The 18288-nt window shown below is 41.3% G+C and overlaps 1 protein-coding gene across 2 annotated transcripts in view; it reads left to right on the plus strand.

Moving 5' to 3' along the window:
- The window catches only part of LOC119974916 (monoacylglycerol lipase ABHD2-like), a 98808-nt gene that overhangs the window by 70129 nt on the left and 10391 nt on the right, over positions 1–18288 (plus strand). For both annotated transcript variants that reach the window (XM_038814260.1, XM_038814261.1), the window contains exons 7-10: positions 363–455; positions 2075–2188; positions 7917–7986; positions 9524–9608. In XM_038814260.1, coding sequence (XP_038670188.1) covers positions 363–455; positions 2075–2188; positions 7917–7986; positions 9524–9608 — 362 coding nt within the window. The remainder of the gene's footprint in view (positions 1–362; positions 456–2074; positions 2189–7916; positions 7987–9523; positions 9609–18288) is intronic.

The following is an 18288-nucleotide window of genomic DNA, read 5'->3' on the forward strand; positions in this document are numbered from 1 at the left end:
CATTGTCTGGCATCTCTGACTTTGTCTATATAAATGTTTCTGGAACATATCTCTCCATTCACCTGAGGTAGGAGCAATGCTCCGAAAGCTCGTGTTTGAAACAAACCTGTTGGACTTTAACCTGGTGTTGTAAGACTTCTTACTGTACTGAATATCAGAATGACATTGCAAGAGCTTCCTAAGAGATGAGATTAGAGTCTTTAGCAAACTCTTTCAATGGAGATAGAGTTTCACTGCTTTGTTTTATTTTACATTTGTAACATTGACTTACTCACTGGAAGAAATTGGTTTGCACAGCTCTCTCCGAATTGTGCTTTATATTCTGACACATTTCTAAGGCATTTTCTTTTGTTTCTGCTTAGGGCACAGGAAACATTCCTCCGATGGGATCAATGTCGGAGGTTTTATAACTTTCTAATGGCAGACAACATGAAAAAGATTATTTTGTTTCACAGGTGACTTTTATTTCTGTTGATTATCCATATGCTTACTGTGATTGTAGAATATGTTCTGTAAAACAAGCTGCAATGGATTCAATCTTTTGTTTAAAGATCAAGATTGACCAAATAAACTATACATAATAGTGTAACTTTTTTAACTTAAATTCTTTTCATCCTTACCCTTTCTTATGCAGCTGTTTGTGCTTTCTTGAGCAAAGTTCATGTGCACCCTCTTTTGGAAGCGCACAGACATAAAGATATGTAAACTGGCTAATATTGTGCTTACTACAATTGTGGCGCTCTTAGCCTTTGATGTGTGGGTCACAGACAACAAATGATAATGCCAAAATAAACTTGTTGGATTTGCTAATACCAATGCTTGTGTATTCCTAAGTTACGGGAAGTTTTTTTCGGTGCTTCCATGCTAATTGTGTCTTGAGTTTCTAGCGTTCATTGCCATATAGAAGCAGCTCTGATTCAGCTCTTATCAATTGGTCAATGCAAGATTTAAATATTATTTGAAGACCAATTGTTTCTCCAGTTTATAATGTTGTTTTTGTATTGATGCTATGTCAGCTGTAGGTAGAAAATAATCTTGCTGCCAGAATCCAGTACCATAAAGAAAAATAAATTGCTTATCCAACACCGTCCAGATCTAATTTTCCACAGCTTTTTGAGTGTTTGAAAATGTGGGCCTCCTCCCTGTTAACTCTCCAGTCAGCCTAATAGAACTGAGACTGCAAAATCTCTGCACTCTTCTTCAGTATCCTAGCTGCCGTACAGAATAGTCCATGTGGTGATTATGTGCTTAGAATTAAAATTCAGCAATGGGTGGCACGGTGACGCAGTAGTTAGCACTGCTGCCTCACGACGCTGAAGACCCGAGTGCAATCCCGGTTCCAGATCACTGTCCATGTGGAGTTTGCACATTCTCCCCATGTCTGCGTGGGTCGCATCCCCACGACCCAAAAAATGTGACGGTTAGGTGGATTGGCCAAACTAAATTGCCCCTTAATTAGAAAGAAAGGAAATAATAATTGGGTGCTCTACTCTAAATTTATATATTTTTTAAATTAAAATTCAGCAGAGTGGAGACTGGGAGCGACAGATGTTTTGTTTATTCTCACGTTTTTAATCTGTGATACATGTATGACTTGTGTTCCGCATAACTATTTGGGGCCATGTTTACAGGACAAGGTGTGTTCTATAATTTTAGGACAGATTGGCGGTTATTTATTTATGAGCTGACTGTATGACAGGCAATAGAAATTTGATTTTCATACTTCGTTAAAGACAAATATTCTGTATGTGAGAAAAATACATTGTTGCTTAATTGCTACTCATTCCACCTTTTATTGCAGCCTTTGCAGGGAGATTCTAATATAAGGTGCACATAAAATAACTAATAGACTGAGTTCCAAAACAAGTGTGGGAATGGTCTTCTCTTGGTCCATGTTGAAATCTTGCTTTTCCAGGACAGAAGAGACAGTCGAGGCGGCTGTATTTTATGTCAGTCAGCATTACATGTGTTTGTAGTTACTTTTCATAATGTTAGATTCTCTGCCAATTGACATGAGTAAATATTAGAAATGGGTAACATTTTGTTGGCGTTGACAGCATTTTATGTGTTTCAGAAAAATGTTATTTGGAGAAAATGAGTGCAAAACACCAAATCCTCTGGCAGATGTAGATCTTAGCAAACTTTATACAGCGACATCCCTGATGCACATTGACGATAACATCATGAGGTAAGTGGCCGTATGCCATCTTAGTTTCTGCTCGTAATATCACTTCTTAGAAGTTGTAGTTTCCAACACCTTGCTTGAAGTTTAATCTCTTAATCTGAGTTTACTCTCCAGCAAAGGACTGAGGGAGTGCTGCATTGTCTTTGAATGGTACCCATTTAGGTGGGTATAAAAGATTCTATGCACTTCTCGATGAAGAAATGTGGGCTTTCCTAGCACCTCAGCAACATGACTCTTTCAGCCTTCACATACACCATTAGGGTGTGGAGAAGCCGACATTGGACTGGGTGAGCACAGTAGTAAGTCTTACAACACCAACAGGTTTGTTTCAAATCACTAGCTTTCGGAGCACCGTTCCTTCCTCGGGTGATATGCAGAGGTGGGTTCCAGAAGCGTATATCACCAGCTGTGCCGATTCGAATCAAACCTGTTGGATTTTAACCTGGAGTTGTAAGTGTTCTTACTGTATACACCATTGAAACAGCCATTAGGAGCCATGTAGCCTACTCATTCTATTTCTTATGCTTTTGTGTTAAAATAAAGATTAACTTGTCAAATATGTCATCTGTCTTTCAACCCATAGATGTTTGGGAGGATGTATCTCTGACTTGTTTGGTTATTTTCATGATGAATCTTGTTTTTCTCCTTGTTTTGTGTTAATTCAAAATACTTCCCTGTACGTTTGAAGGAAAAAGTATAATTTTTATTCGTGCTTCAGTTCATGGGAATCCAACACATAGATGCTTCAATAGTGCTATTTTTGTTGGCTTTCTTATAAGGTTGGAAAATAGAAAAGGACCAGAGGAGACCAGACTGACTGGCCCCAGATTTACAACAATTTGTCTTTCTCTTTCATAAGAACATAAGAATTAGGAGCAGGAGTAGGCCATCTGGCCCCTCGAGCCTGCTCCGCCATTCAATGAGATCATGGCTGATCTTTTGTAGACTCAGCTCCACTTTCCGACCTGAACACCATAACCCTTAATCCCTTTATTCTTCAAAAAACTATCTATCTTTCCCTTAAAAACATTTAATGAAGGAGCCTCAACTGCTTCACTGGGCAAGGAATTCCATAGATTCACAACCCTTTGGGTGAAACAGTTCCTCCTAAACTCAGTCCTAAATCTACTTTCCCTTATTTTGAGGCTATGTCCCCTAGTTCTGCTTTCATCCGCCAGTGGAAACAACCTGCCCGCATCTATCCTATCTATTCCCTTCATAATTTTAAATGTTTCTATAAGATCCCCCCCCCCCCCCCCCCCCCCCCCCCCATCCTTCTAACTTCCAACGAGTACAGTCCCAGTCAACTCGACCTCTCCTCGTAATCCAACCCCATCAGCTCTGGGATTAACCTTGTGAATCTCCTCTGCACACCCTCCAGCGCCAGTACGTCCTTTCCCGGTAAGGAGACCAAAACTGAACACACTACTCCAGGTGTGGCCTCACTAACACCTTATACAAATGCCGCATAACCTCCCTAGTCTTAAACGCCATCCCTCTAGCAATGAAGGACAAAATTCCATTTGCCTTCTTAATCACCTGTTGCACCTGTAAACCAACTTTTTGTGACTCATGCACTAGCACACCCAGGTCTCTGCACAGCAGCATGTTTTAATATTTTGCCATTTAAATAATAATCCCTTTAGCTGTTATTCCTACCAAAAAGGATAACCTCACATTTGTCAACATTGTATTCCATCTGCCAGTCCCTAGCCCATTCACTTAACCTATCCAAATCCCTCTGCAGACATCTAGTATCCTCTGCACTTTTTGCTTTACCACTCATCTTAGTGTCGTCTGCAAACTTGGACACATTGCCCTTGGTCCCCCAACTCCAAATCATCTATGTAAATTGTCAACAATTGTGGGCCCGACACCGATCCCTGAGGGACACCGCTAACTACTGATTGCCAACCAGAGAAACACCCATTAATCCCACTCTTTGCTTTCTATTAATTAACCAATTCTCTATCCATGCTACTACTTTACCCTTAATGCCATGCATCTTTATCTTATGCAGCAACCTTTTGAGTGGCACCTTGTCAAAGGCTTTTTGGAAATCCAGATATACCACATCCATTGGCTCCCCGTTATCTACTGCACTGGTAATGTCCTCAAAAAATTCCACTAAATTAGTTAGGCACGACCTGCCCTTTATGAACCCATGCTGCGTCCGCCCAATGGGACAATTTCCATCCAGATGCCTCGCTATTTCTTCCTTAATGATAGATTCCAGCATCTTCCCTACTACCGAAGTTAAGCTCACTGGCCTATAATTACCCACTTTCTGCCTACCTCCTTTTTTAAACAGCGGTGTCACGTTTGCTAATTTCCAATCCTCCGGGACCACCCCATAGTCTAGTATATTTTGGTAAATTATCACTAGTGCCTTTGCAATTTCCCTAGCCATCTCCTTTAGCACTCTGGGATGCATTCAATCAGGGCCAGGAGACTTGTCTACCTTTAGCCCCTTTAGATTGCCCATCACTACCTCCTTAGTGATAACAATCATCTCAAGGTCCTCACCTGTCATAGCCTCATTTCTATCAGTCACTGGTATGTTATTTGTGTCTTCCACTGTGAAGACCGACCCAAAAAACCTGTTCAGTTCCTCAGCCATTTCCTCAACTCCCATTATTAAGTTTCCCTTCTCATCCTCTAGACCTTAGCCACTCTTTTTTGTTATATATTTGTAGAAACTTTTACTATGTTTCTTTATTCTGAGCAAGTTTACTCTCATAATCTATTTTACTCTTCTTTATAGCTTTTTTTTAGTAGCTTTCTGTTGCCCCCTAAAGATTTCCCAGTCCTCTAGTCTCCCCACTAATCTTTGCCACTTTTTATGCTTTTTCCTTCAATTTGATACTCTTCCTTATTTCCTTAGATATCTACAGGCTATTTTCCCTCTTTCTACCGTCCTTCCTTTTTGTTGGTATAAACCTTTGCTGAGCACTGTGAAAAATCACTTGGAAGGTTCTCCACTGTTCCTCAGCTGTTTTACCATAAAGTCTTTGCTCCCAGTCTACCTTGGCTAGTTCTTCTCTCATCCCATTGTAATCTCCTTTGTTTAAGCACAAAACATAGTGTTTGATTTTACCTTCTCGCCCTCCATCTGTATTTTAAATTCCACCATATTGTGATTGCTCCTTCCGAGAGGATCCCTAACTATGAGATTATTAACCAATCCTGTCTCATTACACAGGACAAGATCTAGGACCGCTGGTTCCCTCAAGGGGCTGTTTAGCACAGGGCTAAATCGCTGGCTTTGAAAGCCGACCAAGCAGGCCAGCAGCACGATTCCCGTAACAGCCTCCCCGAACAGGTGCCGGAATGTGGCGACTAGGGGCTTTTCACAGTAACTTCATTTGAAGCCTACTCGTGACAATAAGCGATTTTCTTTTCATTTCATTTCATTTCATTTCAGTTTCCATTACATACTGTTCAAGGAAACTATCGCGGATACATTCTATAAACTTCTCCTTAAAGCTGCCTTGACCGACCTGGTTAAAGCAATCAACATGTAGATTAAAATCCCCCATGATAACTGCTGTACCATTTCTACATGCATCAGTTATTTCTTTTTTTACTTGTTCTTGATTACTGCTTCTGACCGATGTCTGTTCAGCTTTTGAATTTGCCAAGATTGTCTTCCTTGCTGGGCAGTTGGTGGCATGTATTTGCCCTCGTGTTAGATAGTCAATTCTGAATTATCTGCTCATCTTCCTTTTTCTGTGTTTATTAATGCAGCTGATTTACAGACTTTGGTTTTGTCAAAAATGTTAGGATTTGAAGGTGCCTTTTTTCCTTGCATATAGATAAGAATTCATTACGTTAGATCTCAAATCTGTTACTTTTCAATTAATCTTCAATACTTCTGAATTTGCTTGACTTTTTATCTGCTTATCAGGATCTGTTTATTTGTCTTCATGGTCTCCAACCAGAAGAATACAACAGACAAACCTGCAGCAACAACTTAACACATAATGTAGAAAAAGGCTCCAAAACACTTGGGAGGCATAATCAAAATAAATGATCACGGGGGCAGAGGGTTTTTAGCAGGGATGACCAAAAGCTTGTAAAATTATTGAGTTTTAAAGAAGCTCCTTGGAGAAGAGTAAAATAAATTTTGGAAAGGAATTCATGGGCCTGTGGCCGTAGGCTGCTAAAGGCACCATTGCAGCATGTTTGGCAAAGTTGCACAAAGGAAGGGGCGGTTTCCATTCCTGTTTTTGAGGATCGGGGTCAGCGGCAGGGGTGGAAAATCCCATGGGAGTCCCAATGCAGGTTTTATACTGGTGGGATTTCCAGTTGTGTTTGACCCCGCTCCCCCACCAATGAAATAACTGGGATCCCAATATTGAACATCAGGGCCCCTATTTGAATATATTAAAATATAATTATCAGGGGTTATGAGGAGAAGGCAGGAGAATGGGGATGATAAAAATATCAGCCATGATTGAGCAGACTCAATGGGCCAAGTGGCCTAATTCTGCTCTGATGTCTTATGGTCTTATAGGCCTTTACGAACGATAGCACCCCCCCAAAGTTAAATTGTCCATTCATGTTCATGCGAATTTGTAGTGGGATCGGTGAGGGCAGACCCTGGAGTGGCCAACTAATGACCACATAAGAGCTGTTTCTCATCATTGTCAGGGAGAAGTTATGGGGTGGGGGAACCTGAAAAGTGACTTCCCATGTCTCTGGCAACTCCCATCAGTAACCTCCCTTCAACATCAGGCACGCTTTCTCTCTTCTCTCTCTCCTCTCTTTCCCCCCCCCCCCCCCCCCCCCCCCCCCCCACCCTCAAGGCCTGACCCTTCCTTCATAGGCCTCTCTTCCAACTCCTTGCCCTTATGCACCATCCCCCATATCTCTCCTCCCCGCCCTGAGATGCCCACACTTGGCTGGCCCTGGACTCCCAGGACTTGGACTTTGGGAACTGCCTTCTGTCCCAGTCATGTCCACTGCAGCTTCTGGCACTGCTGGGACGAGAGAGCTGCCGACCAATTTGATTAACCAGGCTCTCACTGTGACGGGGCCTCCTGAGTGAGAAGCAGAAGTCCCACCTGCAGTCAATGAATACTTTGAATCAGATGGTAAGAAGAACCCCACCATCCTAAATATCGTGACCACGGTGATATTATCAATTATAATGACGCACAACTATTTAAGATTTGTACTACTGACAGTGTACAAAGTCTAATCAATATAGAAATATTTAGAATAAAACTTCAACATTTCCCCTCTGTTTCTCATTTAGGTGCTACCTTGGCATTAAAAAAAATATAGATTTTGTTCCATATGCATCACTTCTCCCAGCCTATTCCAATGTCTCTAATTTGTCATACTGCTTGTTCAAAGGTATTATTGGATTAGCCCAAATATTGGGAAGACTGAAACCATTACATTTTCTCCCTGCCACAGCTCTGTTCCTTAGTCACCAACTACATTCCTCATGGCATATTGTCAGGAGCTCATAATTTTAACTCTTCCATTATATCATCCCTTAACTTTTTTGATCTAGCAAATACATGGATTAGCCATTTGAAGAATGCTAATTTGAGATTTTCTGGCAATTTATTTTACATTTTAGTTATGCAATGTAGGTATGCATATTTTGACTGTAAAGTGAGTGTGTAACTTGCATGTTTGTTCAAAATCTTGTTAATTTCATCCATTTGAGCCTGCCTCTAACATATCACAGATCTACAGTAATATCTATCCATTTCAGAAAGTTCCATGGATATGACACACTGAAAGAATATTATGAACAAGAAAGCTGTATGCACTATCTTCACAATGTAAGTGATCTTGATTGTGGTTTAAATTGTACTTTATTTGCATCTCATTGAAGTGTGATTTTTATATTGGCTTTATCCAGCTTCAAAAAATAAATAATGGCAAACAAAAAGAGCAGGTTTGTGGTCAAATTGACTTTCCTGGAATGCCAGCAGCAGTAGCTTCCATATCCCTTCCCATTAGTTCTCGGTGATGAAAATGGCCTTGTACGGCTTCAAAGACCAAGCACTGCATTCCGTTTGCCTATACAGTGAGCTATAGCACCCACCTTGGAATGAGTTGCAGGAGGATCCAGGTAAGGGCAGTCTGTCCTCCAGTGCTTAAAGGCGACATTTTCATAGGACAAACCAGACCAATGAAGTAGCCATTTATTTTGCTGGTAAATATTGAATTGCGGTTGAGCTGTATTGTGTTTCAGTGCAAATTATTGCAGTCAAGTGTTTTGCTATTGCCCCAATCTATCACCATGGTAACAAATTTTATCAGGACCCGGAAATTGAGTACATGGATGCTCTTAGTTTACTAGCTTGTCGTCGTTTCTCTACCCTGTCCAAATCGCGTGTTGTGTTGGGCTGTATTGAAAAGCAAGTCAATTGTGGATCACGTGGCAAGAAATATAACTAAATTCCACTGTCTCAGAAGGCCTTCCCTTGCTTGATATTGTGATGAATGCAATTTTTACACTTGAGATTTATATCCTCCAGGAGGATGGCGTGTTGTGAAGTTTCCAATGAGAACAGTGTATTTTCCCCACTTCCCAGAAATACTTGCAGGTTGATCAACAACAAAGTGTATTGCTTAATTTCTAAAATATTGATTTTTGTTGGTAACAAAATAAACGTGCATCTATGAGGAATACATACTGTTATTTGTAAATGCATTTTAAACACCGCACTTCATAGTGAATGTCGGAGCTCTTAACTGATCTATTGGAGTAATGACTCCAATAGTTACAGCATGTTTTTGTGCTGGTCTTCAAACACCATACGTTGTTGCTGGGGCTATATAACACGTTAGTACCTATAAACAATAGGATAAATCGCACAAGCCAGTTTACTTTAAAGTTCAGTGTTTATTCTGACATTTCTCAAGCCAGTCCCATACATCACAGGTCTGTAACCGCAAAATATTCTCTCCGGACAATCCTAATTTATGTTTTGTAAAAAAACTTATTTTCCACAGTTAAGGGAAGCAAGTGCAAACACTTTTCATACATTCACAATTCAGCTTTATTGAAATTCCATTTTTTTTAGGTGGGGGGTTGAGGGGGGACGATTAAGGGAAGGAAGACGAGATAAATTTTCAACACTTTTTCCACAAGACATTAGCTTAATTACCATTAAGCTCTTCTGAAACCCCAGTACCAGCATTTGTACAGTAGAAATATTTTGAGTGGGTAGGGGGAAGCTAGCCCAACCTTGGGATGCAAATGTCATGTAAGTAAGCAGTTGAAATTATTTGAAAGGCTGGCCTTTGCTATCCCTGTTGGTAGATGGCACCTGTTTTCTAATTTAATGACTGCTTTACCTGCTGACACAGATCCAGATTCCTCTTCTACTTGTGAATGCTTCTGATGACCCCCTAGTGCACGAAAGTTTGCTGACCATCCCTCGTTCACTTGCAGGTGAGTTTAATAATTATACTTTTGTATGTTAGAAATAAAAAGCATAGTCCCCATCCATCTTTAATACTTAAATTAACAATCGTTTTGTGTTTCCTGCTTACCAGCTAGAAATGGTTGATGGTAGTCTTAACCAATTTGTTTCATTGATTTAAATGTTTCCTCTTTCTTTTAAATATCTTCATGTGGAATGCTGCCCTCTGATTAAATGCACTGCAATCTGTTGTACTGGGTCAAACTGAACAGAAAATTTAAAAGGTTCATTCTTTTAAGCCTCTGCTTTCACTGGGAGTAACCAACTCGCAAAAGCACACTGGTCTCCATGTTCCTTTGCTAAGGCAGGGAAAATTCAGCTTGGTTTCCTGCCCCTGATTGCACTTCAGTGATGATGGCTAGTAAATTTAGATGCTTAGTAGGGACAAGCTACTTTAATTAATGAAGGGTTGCCACTCGAATGAGGTTCTGGAGGGATCTTGTTGTCTATGGTACCATATCCCTGCAGGAAAGGATGAAGAATATTAGACATACAAAATTGAAATTTAATATAGATTAATTTTAGAATCAATTGAAATAAAGCAACTACAATGTTGCAGCTATATTCTGGATCCAGCTCATCTCAGGATTTGAACAACTGAAATCCGTTTAATCCGTCCTACCAAATGTTTTAGTGCTGTCTAGCTCAGATTCAGCTTGTGACCATTTTAAAATCCAGTTATATTTTGGGGATTATGAAAAAATCAATAATGATGGTAAACATGGAACGTCTTTCATGTAGCAAAGCACTGTGAGCTCAAGTTCCCACTTGACTGGATTGCGTAATGTCAAGTTCCCTGGCCACGTATGAAGCCAGATATCTTTCTCCACCTCTGCCCCTTATTCTCCCAATCCCCTTCAAGAGAATCAAGTGAGGATTCCATAAGGCCTTGCTTGTTAATAGACTCCTGATAGCCTTTGATTAATCTGTGGACTTGGGTTAAAGCTACTTGGGTAACCTAAAACACTACATAAGAGAATGGGGGATAAGGAGCTCTCGCAATTCATTTCAGCGTTATGTATTTTTGGGCTGGCGGGAAATACAAAAATGTTGTCATTGTTTTCAAATTCTATACCATATAGTGTGAAAAATAATTTGAGGCTGTAATGGAAATGGCAGGGGCCCAATAGTATTTTCTGAACCAGTATAATGTATTGTTTAGAACATAGAACATAGAACAGTACAGCACAGAACAGGCCCTTCGGCCCTCAATGTTGTGCCGAGCCATGATCACCCTACTCAAACCCACGTATCCACCCTATACCCGTAACCCAACAACCCCCCCTGAACCTTACTTTTATTAGGACACTACGGGCAATTTAGCATGGCCAATCCACCTAACCCGCACATCTTTGGACTGTGGGAGGAAACCGGAGCACCCGGAGGAAACCCACGCACACAGGGGGAGGACGTGCAGACTCCACACAGAGAATGACCCAGCCGGGAATCGAACCTGGGACCCTGGAGCTGTGAAGCATTTATGCTAACCACCATGCTACCCTGCTGCCCCTATTCTTCCATACAAAGATGGCACAATACTTTGAAACGTTAACTTCATTTTCCTGCTGCAGTAGCCTGTGAACATCATCTTTTGATTGCACGGTGCAAATGCTTGCATTTCAGAAGTGGTGCTAATTATCCAAATCTAATGCATAACCTAACTCTTAATATTTTAGCGTAGTATGAAAAGAAATTGGGGGGTATTGCTCTGTTTACTTGCTATAAATATGGCGGTTAATAAGGTCGCCTTTCTTAATCCTAATTATGAGTATACTTTCAGAGTCGCCAGGTATCTCTCGATACCGCCACAAGGTTCAACCCCAATACCGATCAAAGAGCCAATATACCAGTTAGTTAGTTCAAAGTCAGTACTACTTTATTTGCACAAAGTATGATTTACTCATGCACAATAACACTACAGGCTAAACTATATCTATCACTAACACCTATACTTAACTTCGGGAGCCCACTTGGGTCAGAGGAACAATGGCCGTTGTTTGGATCTGAGGCTGTTGGGTTCTAGGAGGTAACAGGAGTACAGCTAAGGTTGTCCGTCTGGTAGCGAGCGTTGAACTTGAACTTGCTTCTGATGGTGCTGAGAATTCGAGTTCTTTTTGCCTTCAGTCTGGTCTCAGTAAATATACCAAGTTGGATTGTAGGTAAAACACTTTATTTTATTTGCGCGTCTTGCAAGCTGACTCACTCTGCCAGAGTCTTGTCGAGTCCCCAGAGTGAGTGAGGCACAGAACAAAGACTTTGTCTCATATACATTGGTATAAAAAAAGAGGTTACACACACGACCGAATAAGGCAACTTGGCAATTGTAGGGTTTCCATGGGTTCTCTTACATTCCTTAACCTAGCTATATAAGGTAATCTTAGCAATTACTGGTCCCAATAGGCTGCCCTCACATTCCTTTTGCCTGAGGCCCCTTTGATCACCCATCCCCCTCACCATGATACTCTTGACTTAGCCTGACTACCCACCATGCTTCAGTGCCATCCCCTTTTGTTCATTTCCTCAGTGCTGGTGAAAGGGTCTCTCCTCTTGAGAGCCGAATCCAAGAGGCTGAACCTTTGGCGGGGGTTCCTTCTTACACTTGGAGGGGCTTTGCGTGCTTTTAGGCGGGCCTTAAACTTGGTCCCAATTAATTGGGCAGCTTCTTGATCACTGCCATCGATCTAAGCCAATAAAGGGGCGGGTGCCTTGATGGCTGGGCATGTCCTAAGTGGCCGTTGGCCTTGCTTTGTTTGTGTCTTCTGGTTGGGGTAGTGGTGCCGGACTGTCTGGAACAGTATCAGCTACCTGAGTACTCGTTCTTTTGTCTCCCGGAGATGGGCCATCAATATGTAAATCGACCCAGAGTTTCGATTCCGTCTACAGTCTGCCTTCCAAATATACATTCAGGCTCTGTGCCTGCTTGTTGCTTAGTATTGTCCATTTTTCCCTATAGGCTCAGTGTCCATTTTATATACTGAAAGTGGCCATCCCAGGTGGCTACAGGGGGGAATCTAGTTTTGAGAAACTTGGAAGAGAAGGGTTTAGATTCTAGAAAATCATTGAAGATAGGGAAATTTAATTTGCTGATGCCATTTCTGGGATTTAAAAGTTCATGGATTGAGTATTTTCCTAATGTTGAGAAAATTAATTTTCAAACACCAACATTGTTTTCAGTTTTAAAATGAAGTTAGACTTTTGGTAAAAGCAAATTACTGCAGATGCTGGGATCTGAAACAGAAAATTCTGAAAAATCTCAGCGGATCTAACAGCATTTGTGGCTCTGACCGTCTTCCAGACTCAACGTAGCTCTGTTCTCTCTCCACAGATGGTGTCAGACTTGCTGAGATTTTCCAGAATATTCTTTTAGACTTTTGGTTCCTTTTTATTATTCAAATAGTTGCTTTTTATTATTCAGATATGGCTGAAGCCAAGTGCACAAATCCAGCATCTGGAAGCTGCCAAGTTTCTATTCCATGGTGCTACCAGTTGTTCAAGATCTTTGCACCGGGAGCACGTTGTACCGTTGCAACATTAAAGCAGTTTATAGAATTTCATAGAATTTACAGTGCAGAAGGAGGCCATTTGGCCCATCGAGTCTGCATTGGCTCTTGGGAAGAGCACCCTACCCAAGGTCAACACCTCCCCCTATCCCAATAACCCAGTAACCCCACCCAACACTAAGGGCAATTTTTGGACACTAAAGGGCAATTTATCATGGCCAATCCACCTAACCCGCATATCTTTGGACTGTGGGAGGAAACCGGAGCACCCGGAGGAAACCCACGCACACACTGGGAGGATGTGCAGACTCCACACAGACAGTGACCAAAGCCGGAATCGAACCTGGGACCCTGGAGCTGTGAAGCCATTGTGCTATCCACAATGCTACCGTGCCACCCTAATCATGAATCAGCACTTGCAATATTAACACTTGCCATAATTCCACAATGATGTAGTCTTGAAACTAGCTGTTCCTGTAACCTTTTCGTCACCCATCTTTTACTTGATAAGAATTGAGGTTGTTCTAGGATGGCATGACCCATGTTTGAGTTACCGAGTTCCACTTTTTAACACCCAGCAGTCAATTATGTTTTTCATCTGTGTTGAATTCTGCCAATGAAATATGCCTGAAATGAATGCAACAGAGCAGAAAATTAAACTGAATGGATTAGCTAATGTGCCCTAAATCAGACATCAAGCTTAACGTGCAACAATCAGATATTTGTCAGTGGTCTTCACTAAACCTGTTTCTGGCTGGGGGGGTGGGATGGAGTTACAGGAGGGATGTAAATGTTGAAATGCAAGTGTTTTTAGGTTTTGAAACCTTATTTGATTCAAAAGTCATGACAGGAACGTGTCAAACCACACCGTCACAGATTGAAGCATGCAATCAGCATGGTGTGTATCTCTAAACTATAGAGTTCTGGACTGCAGCAAATTTGATTAGTGCATACTCTTGAGTACCAGAGAAGCTTGACAGCCATGAAATCCTCTACGTTTTACAGATGAAATGAATTTGTTCAATTCTTAGTCATTGGTTGAGTGTCTCTTTTACTTTGGTTATGGTGTACTGCCCGACTGAGACACTTGTAGCTGGCAAAACCTGAATTACACTATGTACTGTGAATCACACTTTAAAAAGAAACAGCAGAGCTCTGCTTGTGTCCAATCAATTTTAAGTATTTTAAGAGCACAGATGGGAGCATCTGTTTCTGCAAAGCACTAAAATGGAAAATGCATTTTAAGATTATGAAGTAGGAAATGTACTTCATTGAACCCGAGTGAACTGCAAATACTTGCAGGAGTGAGATCATGGACTTGGCTCTGGATTCTACTGTTGATTTTGCATGGATATGAAACAGTTATACCTGTGCTGTTAAGATTTTCTACTCCAGGTTGTTTCGGATAGGGGTTGGGAGATAGAGGAAAGATGAATACTGAAGAGTATTAAAAGAATTGGATGAGTAAATTGCAGATGTGTTGATCCTAATTTTCCTAAACTCCTCTGGATTCAGAAGTTATTCCTTTTTGGGTTGGAAAATTGCAAATGTCACTAATATTTAAGGAAGGAAGAAACTAACTAGTGAACAACAAACCTGTATGTTGATGTAACTCAAATGTTGAACTGAGTCAAATGTATCATCAGAGTCTATAATGACTGACCATTTGGCTAAGTTTTGATTTCCCAAAAAGGGTCAGTCATGTCTGACTAATTTAGTGTTTTTTGTGGTGCTTGTTGGATAGGGTAAGTGTCTCTGATTCTGCACAAGAAATTCTTGTCAAACATTTGAGAGCACAAGGAATTGAAGTGAACCGTATGATTTGAGCTGGGAGGTAGGTGACAAAAACTGGGATGAAGGGAGGTTTCTTTGATAGGATGTTCCAAGTGGTGTTTCCCTTGGAATCTGTATTAGAGTCGTAATTTCTCAACAAATTGGGGTGAAGGAACAGCGTTGTGATCCAAATTTTCATATAATAAGTTCCAAGCACACACATTATTTGGATGGACTGAGAAACACGTGGAGTTCAACATGGAGAAGTGCATGGTCACCTATTTTGGATCTAAGGAATTGGAATATTTTCTTTCTGGTGAGAGACCCAAAGCTCTTTTTTTCATAAATTTAGAGTATCCAATTCTTTTTACCTATTAAGGGGCAATTTAGTGTGACCACTGCCTCCCACGGCCAGGGACCCCAGGAGGAGTCTGAGTAGATCCTGCCTGTCGATGATCACAGTGGCGGGATCAAGGCAGACCCTGGATTGGTTGGTGGGCCCGTGTTGCCCGCTGCACTCATGAAGTATGGTGGAGGATTCGGGACTGGAGGACAACTGTCCAAAGGCAGTCAGCCATCCAGTGACGGGGACGGAGGGTGCACATGAGCTCTCTGCAGTGGGGTGCAGAGCTCATTCATGCCTGACACTGTGTCGCCCCTCCTCCTCTGTGGGGACTCCCGTAATCTGGCAAATCATAATGGAAGATTCTTTTGTTTTTCTGCCTCCGTAGTTCAGGCAGTGTCCTATTGGGCCCCCCTCCACCAACACCCCGACTCCCTCCAGCCCCACCACCCTTCTTTCTCCTCTCTCCACCACCCTCCTTCCTTTCCCTTCTGTTGGTACAGAGGTGAGGGTATCTGGTCTCTCCAGCACAAAGTTTAGTGCTTACATCATTTTTTTGTAAAAGTGTGTTGTGAACTGTTTTGATAATCAGAGTATCCAACCCCCCCTCCTCGTACATTGGTACTGAGGAGGAGCGTACCCTGTTTCTCCGACACAAAATGAGTGTTTGTACCGTTTGGCCTTGTATATATTTTTTACTGTTTTAGTAAAAAGATATGGCCAATCCACCTACCCTGCACATCTTTGGGTTGTGGGAGTGAGACCCATGCAGACACGGGGAAAATGTGCAAACTCTACACGGACAGTGACCTGGGACAGGGATTGAACCTGGGTACTCGGCGCCGTGAGGCAGCAGTACTAACCACTGCGCCACCATGCTACTCTGAGAGACCCAAAGCTATCAAAGACCAAAGGGATTTGTATGTTGATGTACACAAATCTTTGCAAGCTAGGGGCTTTTCACAGTAACTTCATTGAAGCCTACTTGTGACAATAAGTGATTATTATTATGAGTCGTAAGGATAAAAGTAATCAAACGAATGTTGGCCAGGATTCAAAATTAAAGAAATCTGCTTCAGTTGTACGGTGCCTTTGTCGGATTACATTTGCAATATTGCCTTTTTGGGCACCAAACCTCAAAGAAAAATACATTGATTAGCCTTGCAACAAATTCACCAGAATGATACTGGATTTAAAGAATTAAATTGAAGACATGTTGCATAATCTGAACTTGTATTGAAGTGTTTCAAATGATGTAAAATTCAATAGGAACAACAGTGAATCTATTTTGTTTGGTTAAGGAATATAAAACCATGGCTATAATCTTAAAATAGGAGCTCGGTTAAATGTAATGGAAAATAGAACACTGTCTTCCAAAAGCATATAAAATGCTGGATCAATTGACATTTTCAAGACTGATACATTTTTGGTAGGACTAGGGTATGGATGGATATTTCTGGAACCTACCTCTTCATTCACTTGAGGAAGCAGCAGTGCTCCGAAAGCTAGTGATTTGAAACAAACCTGTTGGCCTTTAACCTGGTGTTGTAAGACTTCTTCCTATTTTGTTTGGTTAAGGAATATAACACTGGGGGTATAATCCTTTTGAGCTACGTTGAAGTATTTTACAGGAGTACAAAACGCCAGAAATGTGTCATGGGAGAAGTGTCAATATCCCTTGGGAATAGTCATGCTGTGTCATACGTATTTGATGCAGCTTAAAAGTATGCCGCCATCAGGGCGTGCAGGCCAGTTTGAAAAACATGCTCAGAATCAGATAAAATATTTCCAGACCCACTCTCGCCTGTTAGAACTGAAACTATCTGAAATGCTGCCAGTATATTTGTGAAATAAGGAGCATCTTAACAATTAAATATCTCTCTCCTTTGCAGCACTGCCTGACTCTGATTCACAGTTAGGTAATATTAAATCGTATTGCTAGCTAAGGGTTTGACCCCCAAATAATATTGGGGCAATCTCTGGGATTCTAAGGTTATTGTAAAGGATAAAAATATTTATCCTAACCACATGTTAGTAAAGCAAACATGCACAAATTGGAAATCCGAAATAGATTTGGCCCCTTCGTTGAGTTTGGTATGTCTGCATTGGCATGTGTAGCACAAACATGTATTTTCATCTTTGTTGAAATTTCTTTTTCTTTACATTTAGACTACCCAATTATTATTTTTTTTCCAATCACGGGGCAATTTAGTGTGGCTAATCCACCTAACCTGCACATCTTTGGATTGTGGGGGTGAAACCCATGCAGACACTGGGAGAATGTGCAAACTCCACGCAGTGACCTGTCCGGGATCAAACCCGGGTCCTAACCGCCGTGATGCAGCAGTTCTAACCACTGCACCACCATGCCGCCCATCTTCGTTGAATATTGGTGGAATTTCTTTTTCTCCTTTGGTTGGATCTTTCATCTAATTTAAGGGTTTTTGATTTTGCCTGATGTAAATATAAACATCCCTTTGGAGCAGAAGACTGTAAAAGACATTGAATCATCTTTGCTCCATCAGTCAAGCTGTTGATTTCCTGTTATGTGCAAGAAAACATGGCCTGCTTAGTGAAAAAGCCATTCAGCAGTGGCGAGTTCTAAAGCCCTCTGATGTTTGTTTGGTTACTTTGGACTCACAGTATGCCGATTGACTATGAAGCGATATTGCAGTTTAATGAGCTGGACAGCAGGTGCTGCTGGGTAAATATTTGGCTACGGCGCCATCTCCTGAACAAACACATTGCACTTAACTGACAATATTGTCCTTATCCTCTAAAGTGAATGTTTTTATGTGCGGGGGCGAATTTAAAAACATAATTTTAAATTTATTGGTCGTCACAGATTCAGATGAAGTAGATATATTATTTAAATAGCTGTTACTTGATAAACTGTGCAGAGCGCAAGTGGAGATTTGATCTACACCTTTAATAGGATTACAACTTCTGACTGTTGTGGTGTAGACATCACAACTGGGACTAGTCTTGTCCTCAACCAGCATCCACTTGTGAGCGTTCCAGGAGTGGTCACTG

Source organism: Scyliorhinus canicula, chromosome 12 (assembly GCF_902713615.1).
Source record: "Scyliorhinus canicula chromosome 12, sScyCan1.1, whole genome shotgun sequence".
Lineage (NCBI taxonomy): Eukaryota > Metazoa > Chordata > Chondrichthyes > Carcharhiniformes > Scyliorhinidae > Scyliorhinus > Scyliorhinus canicula.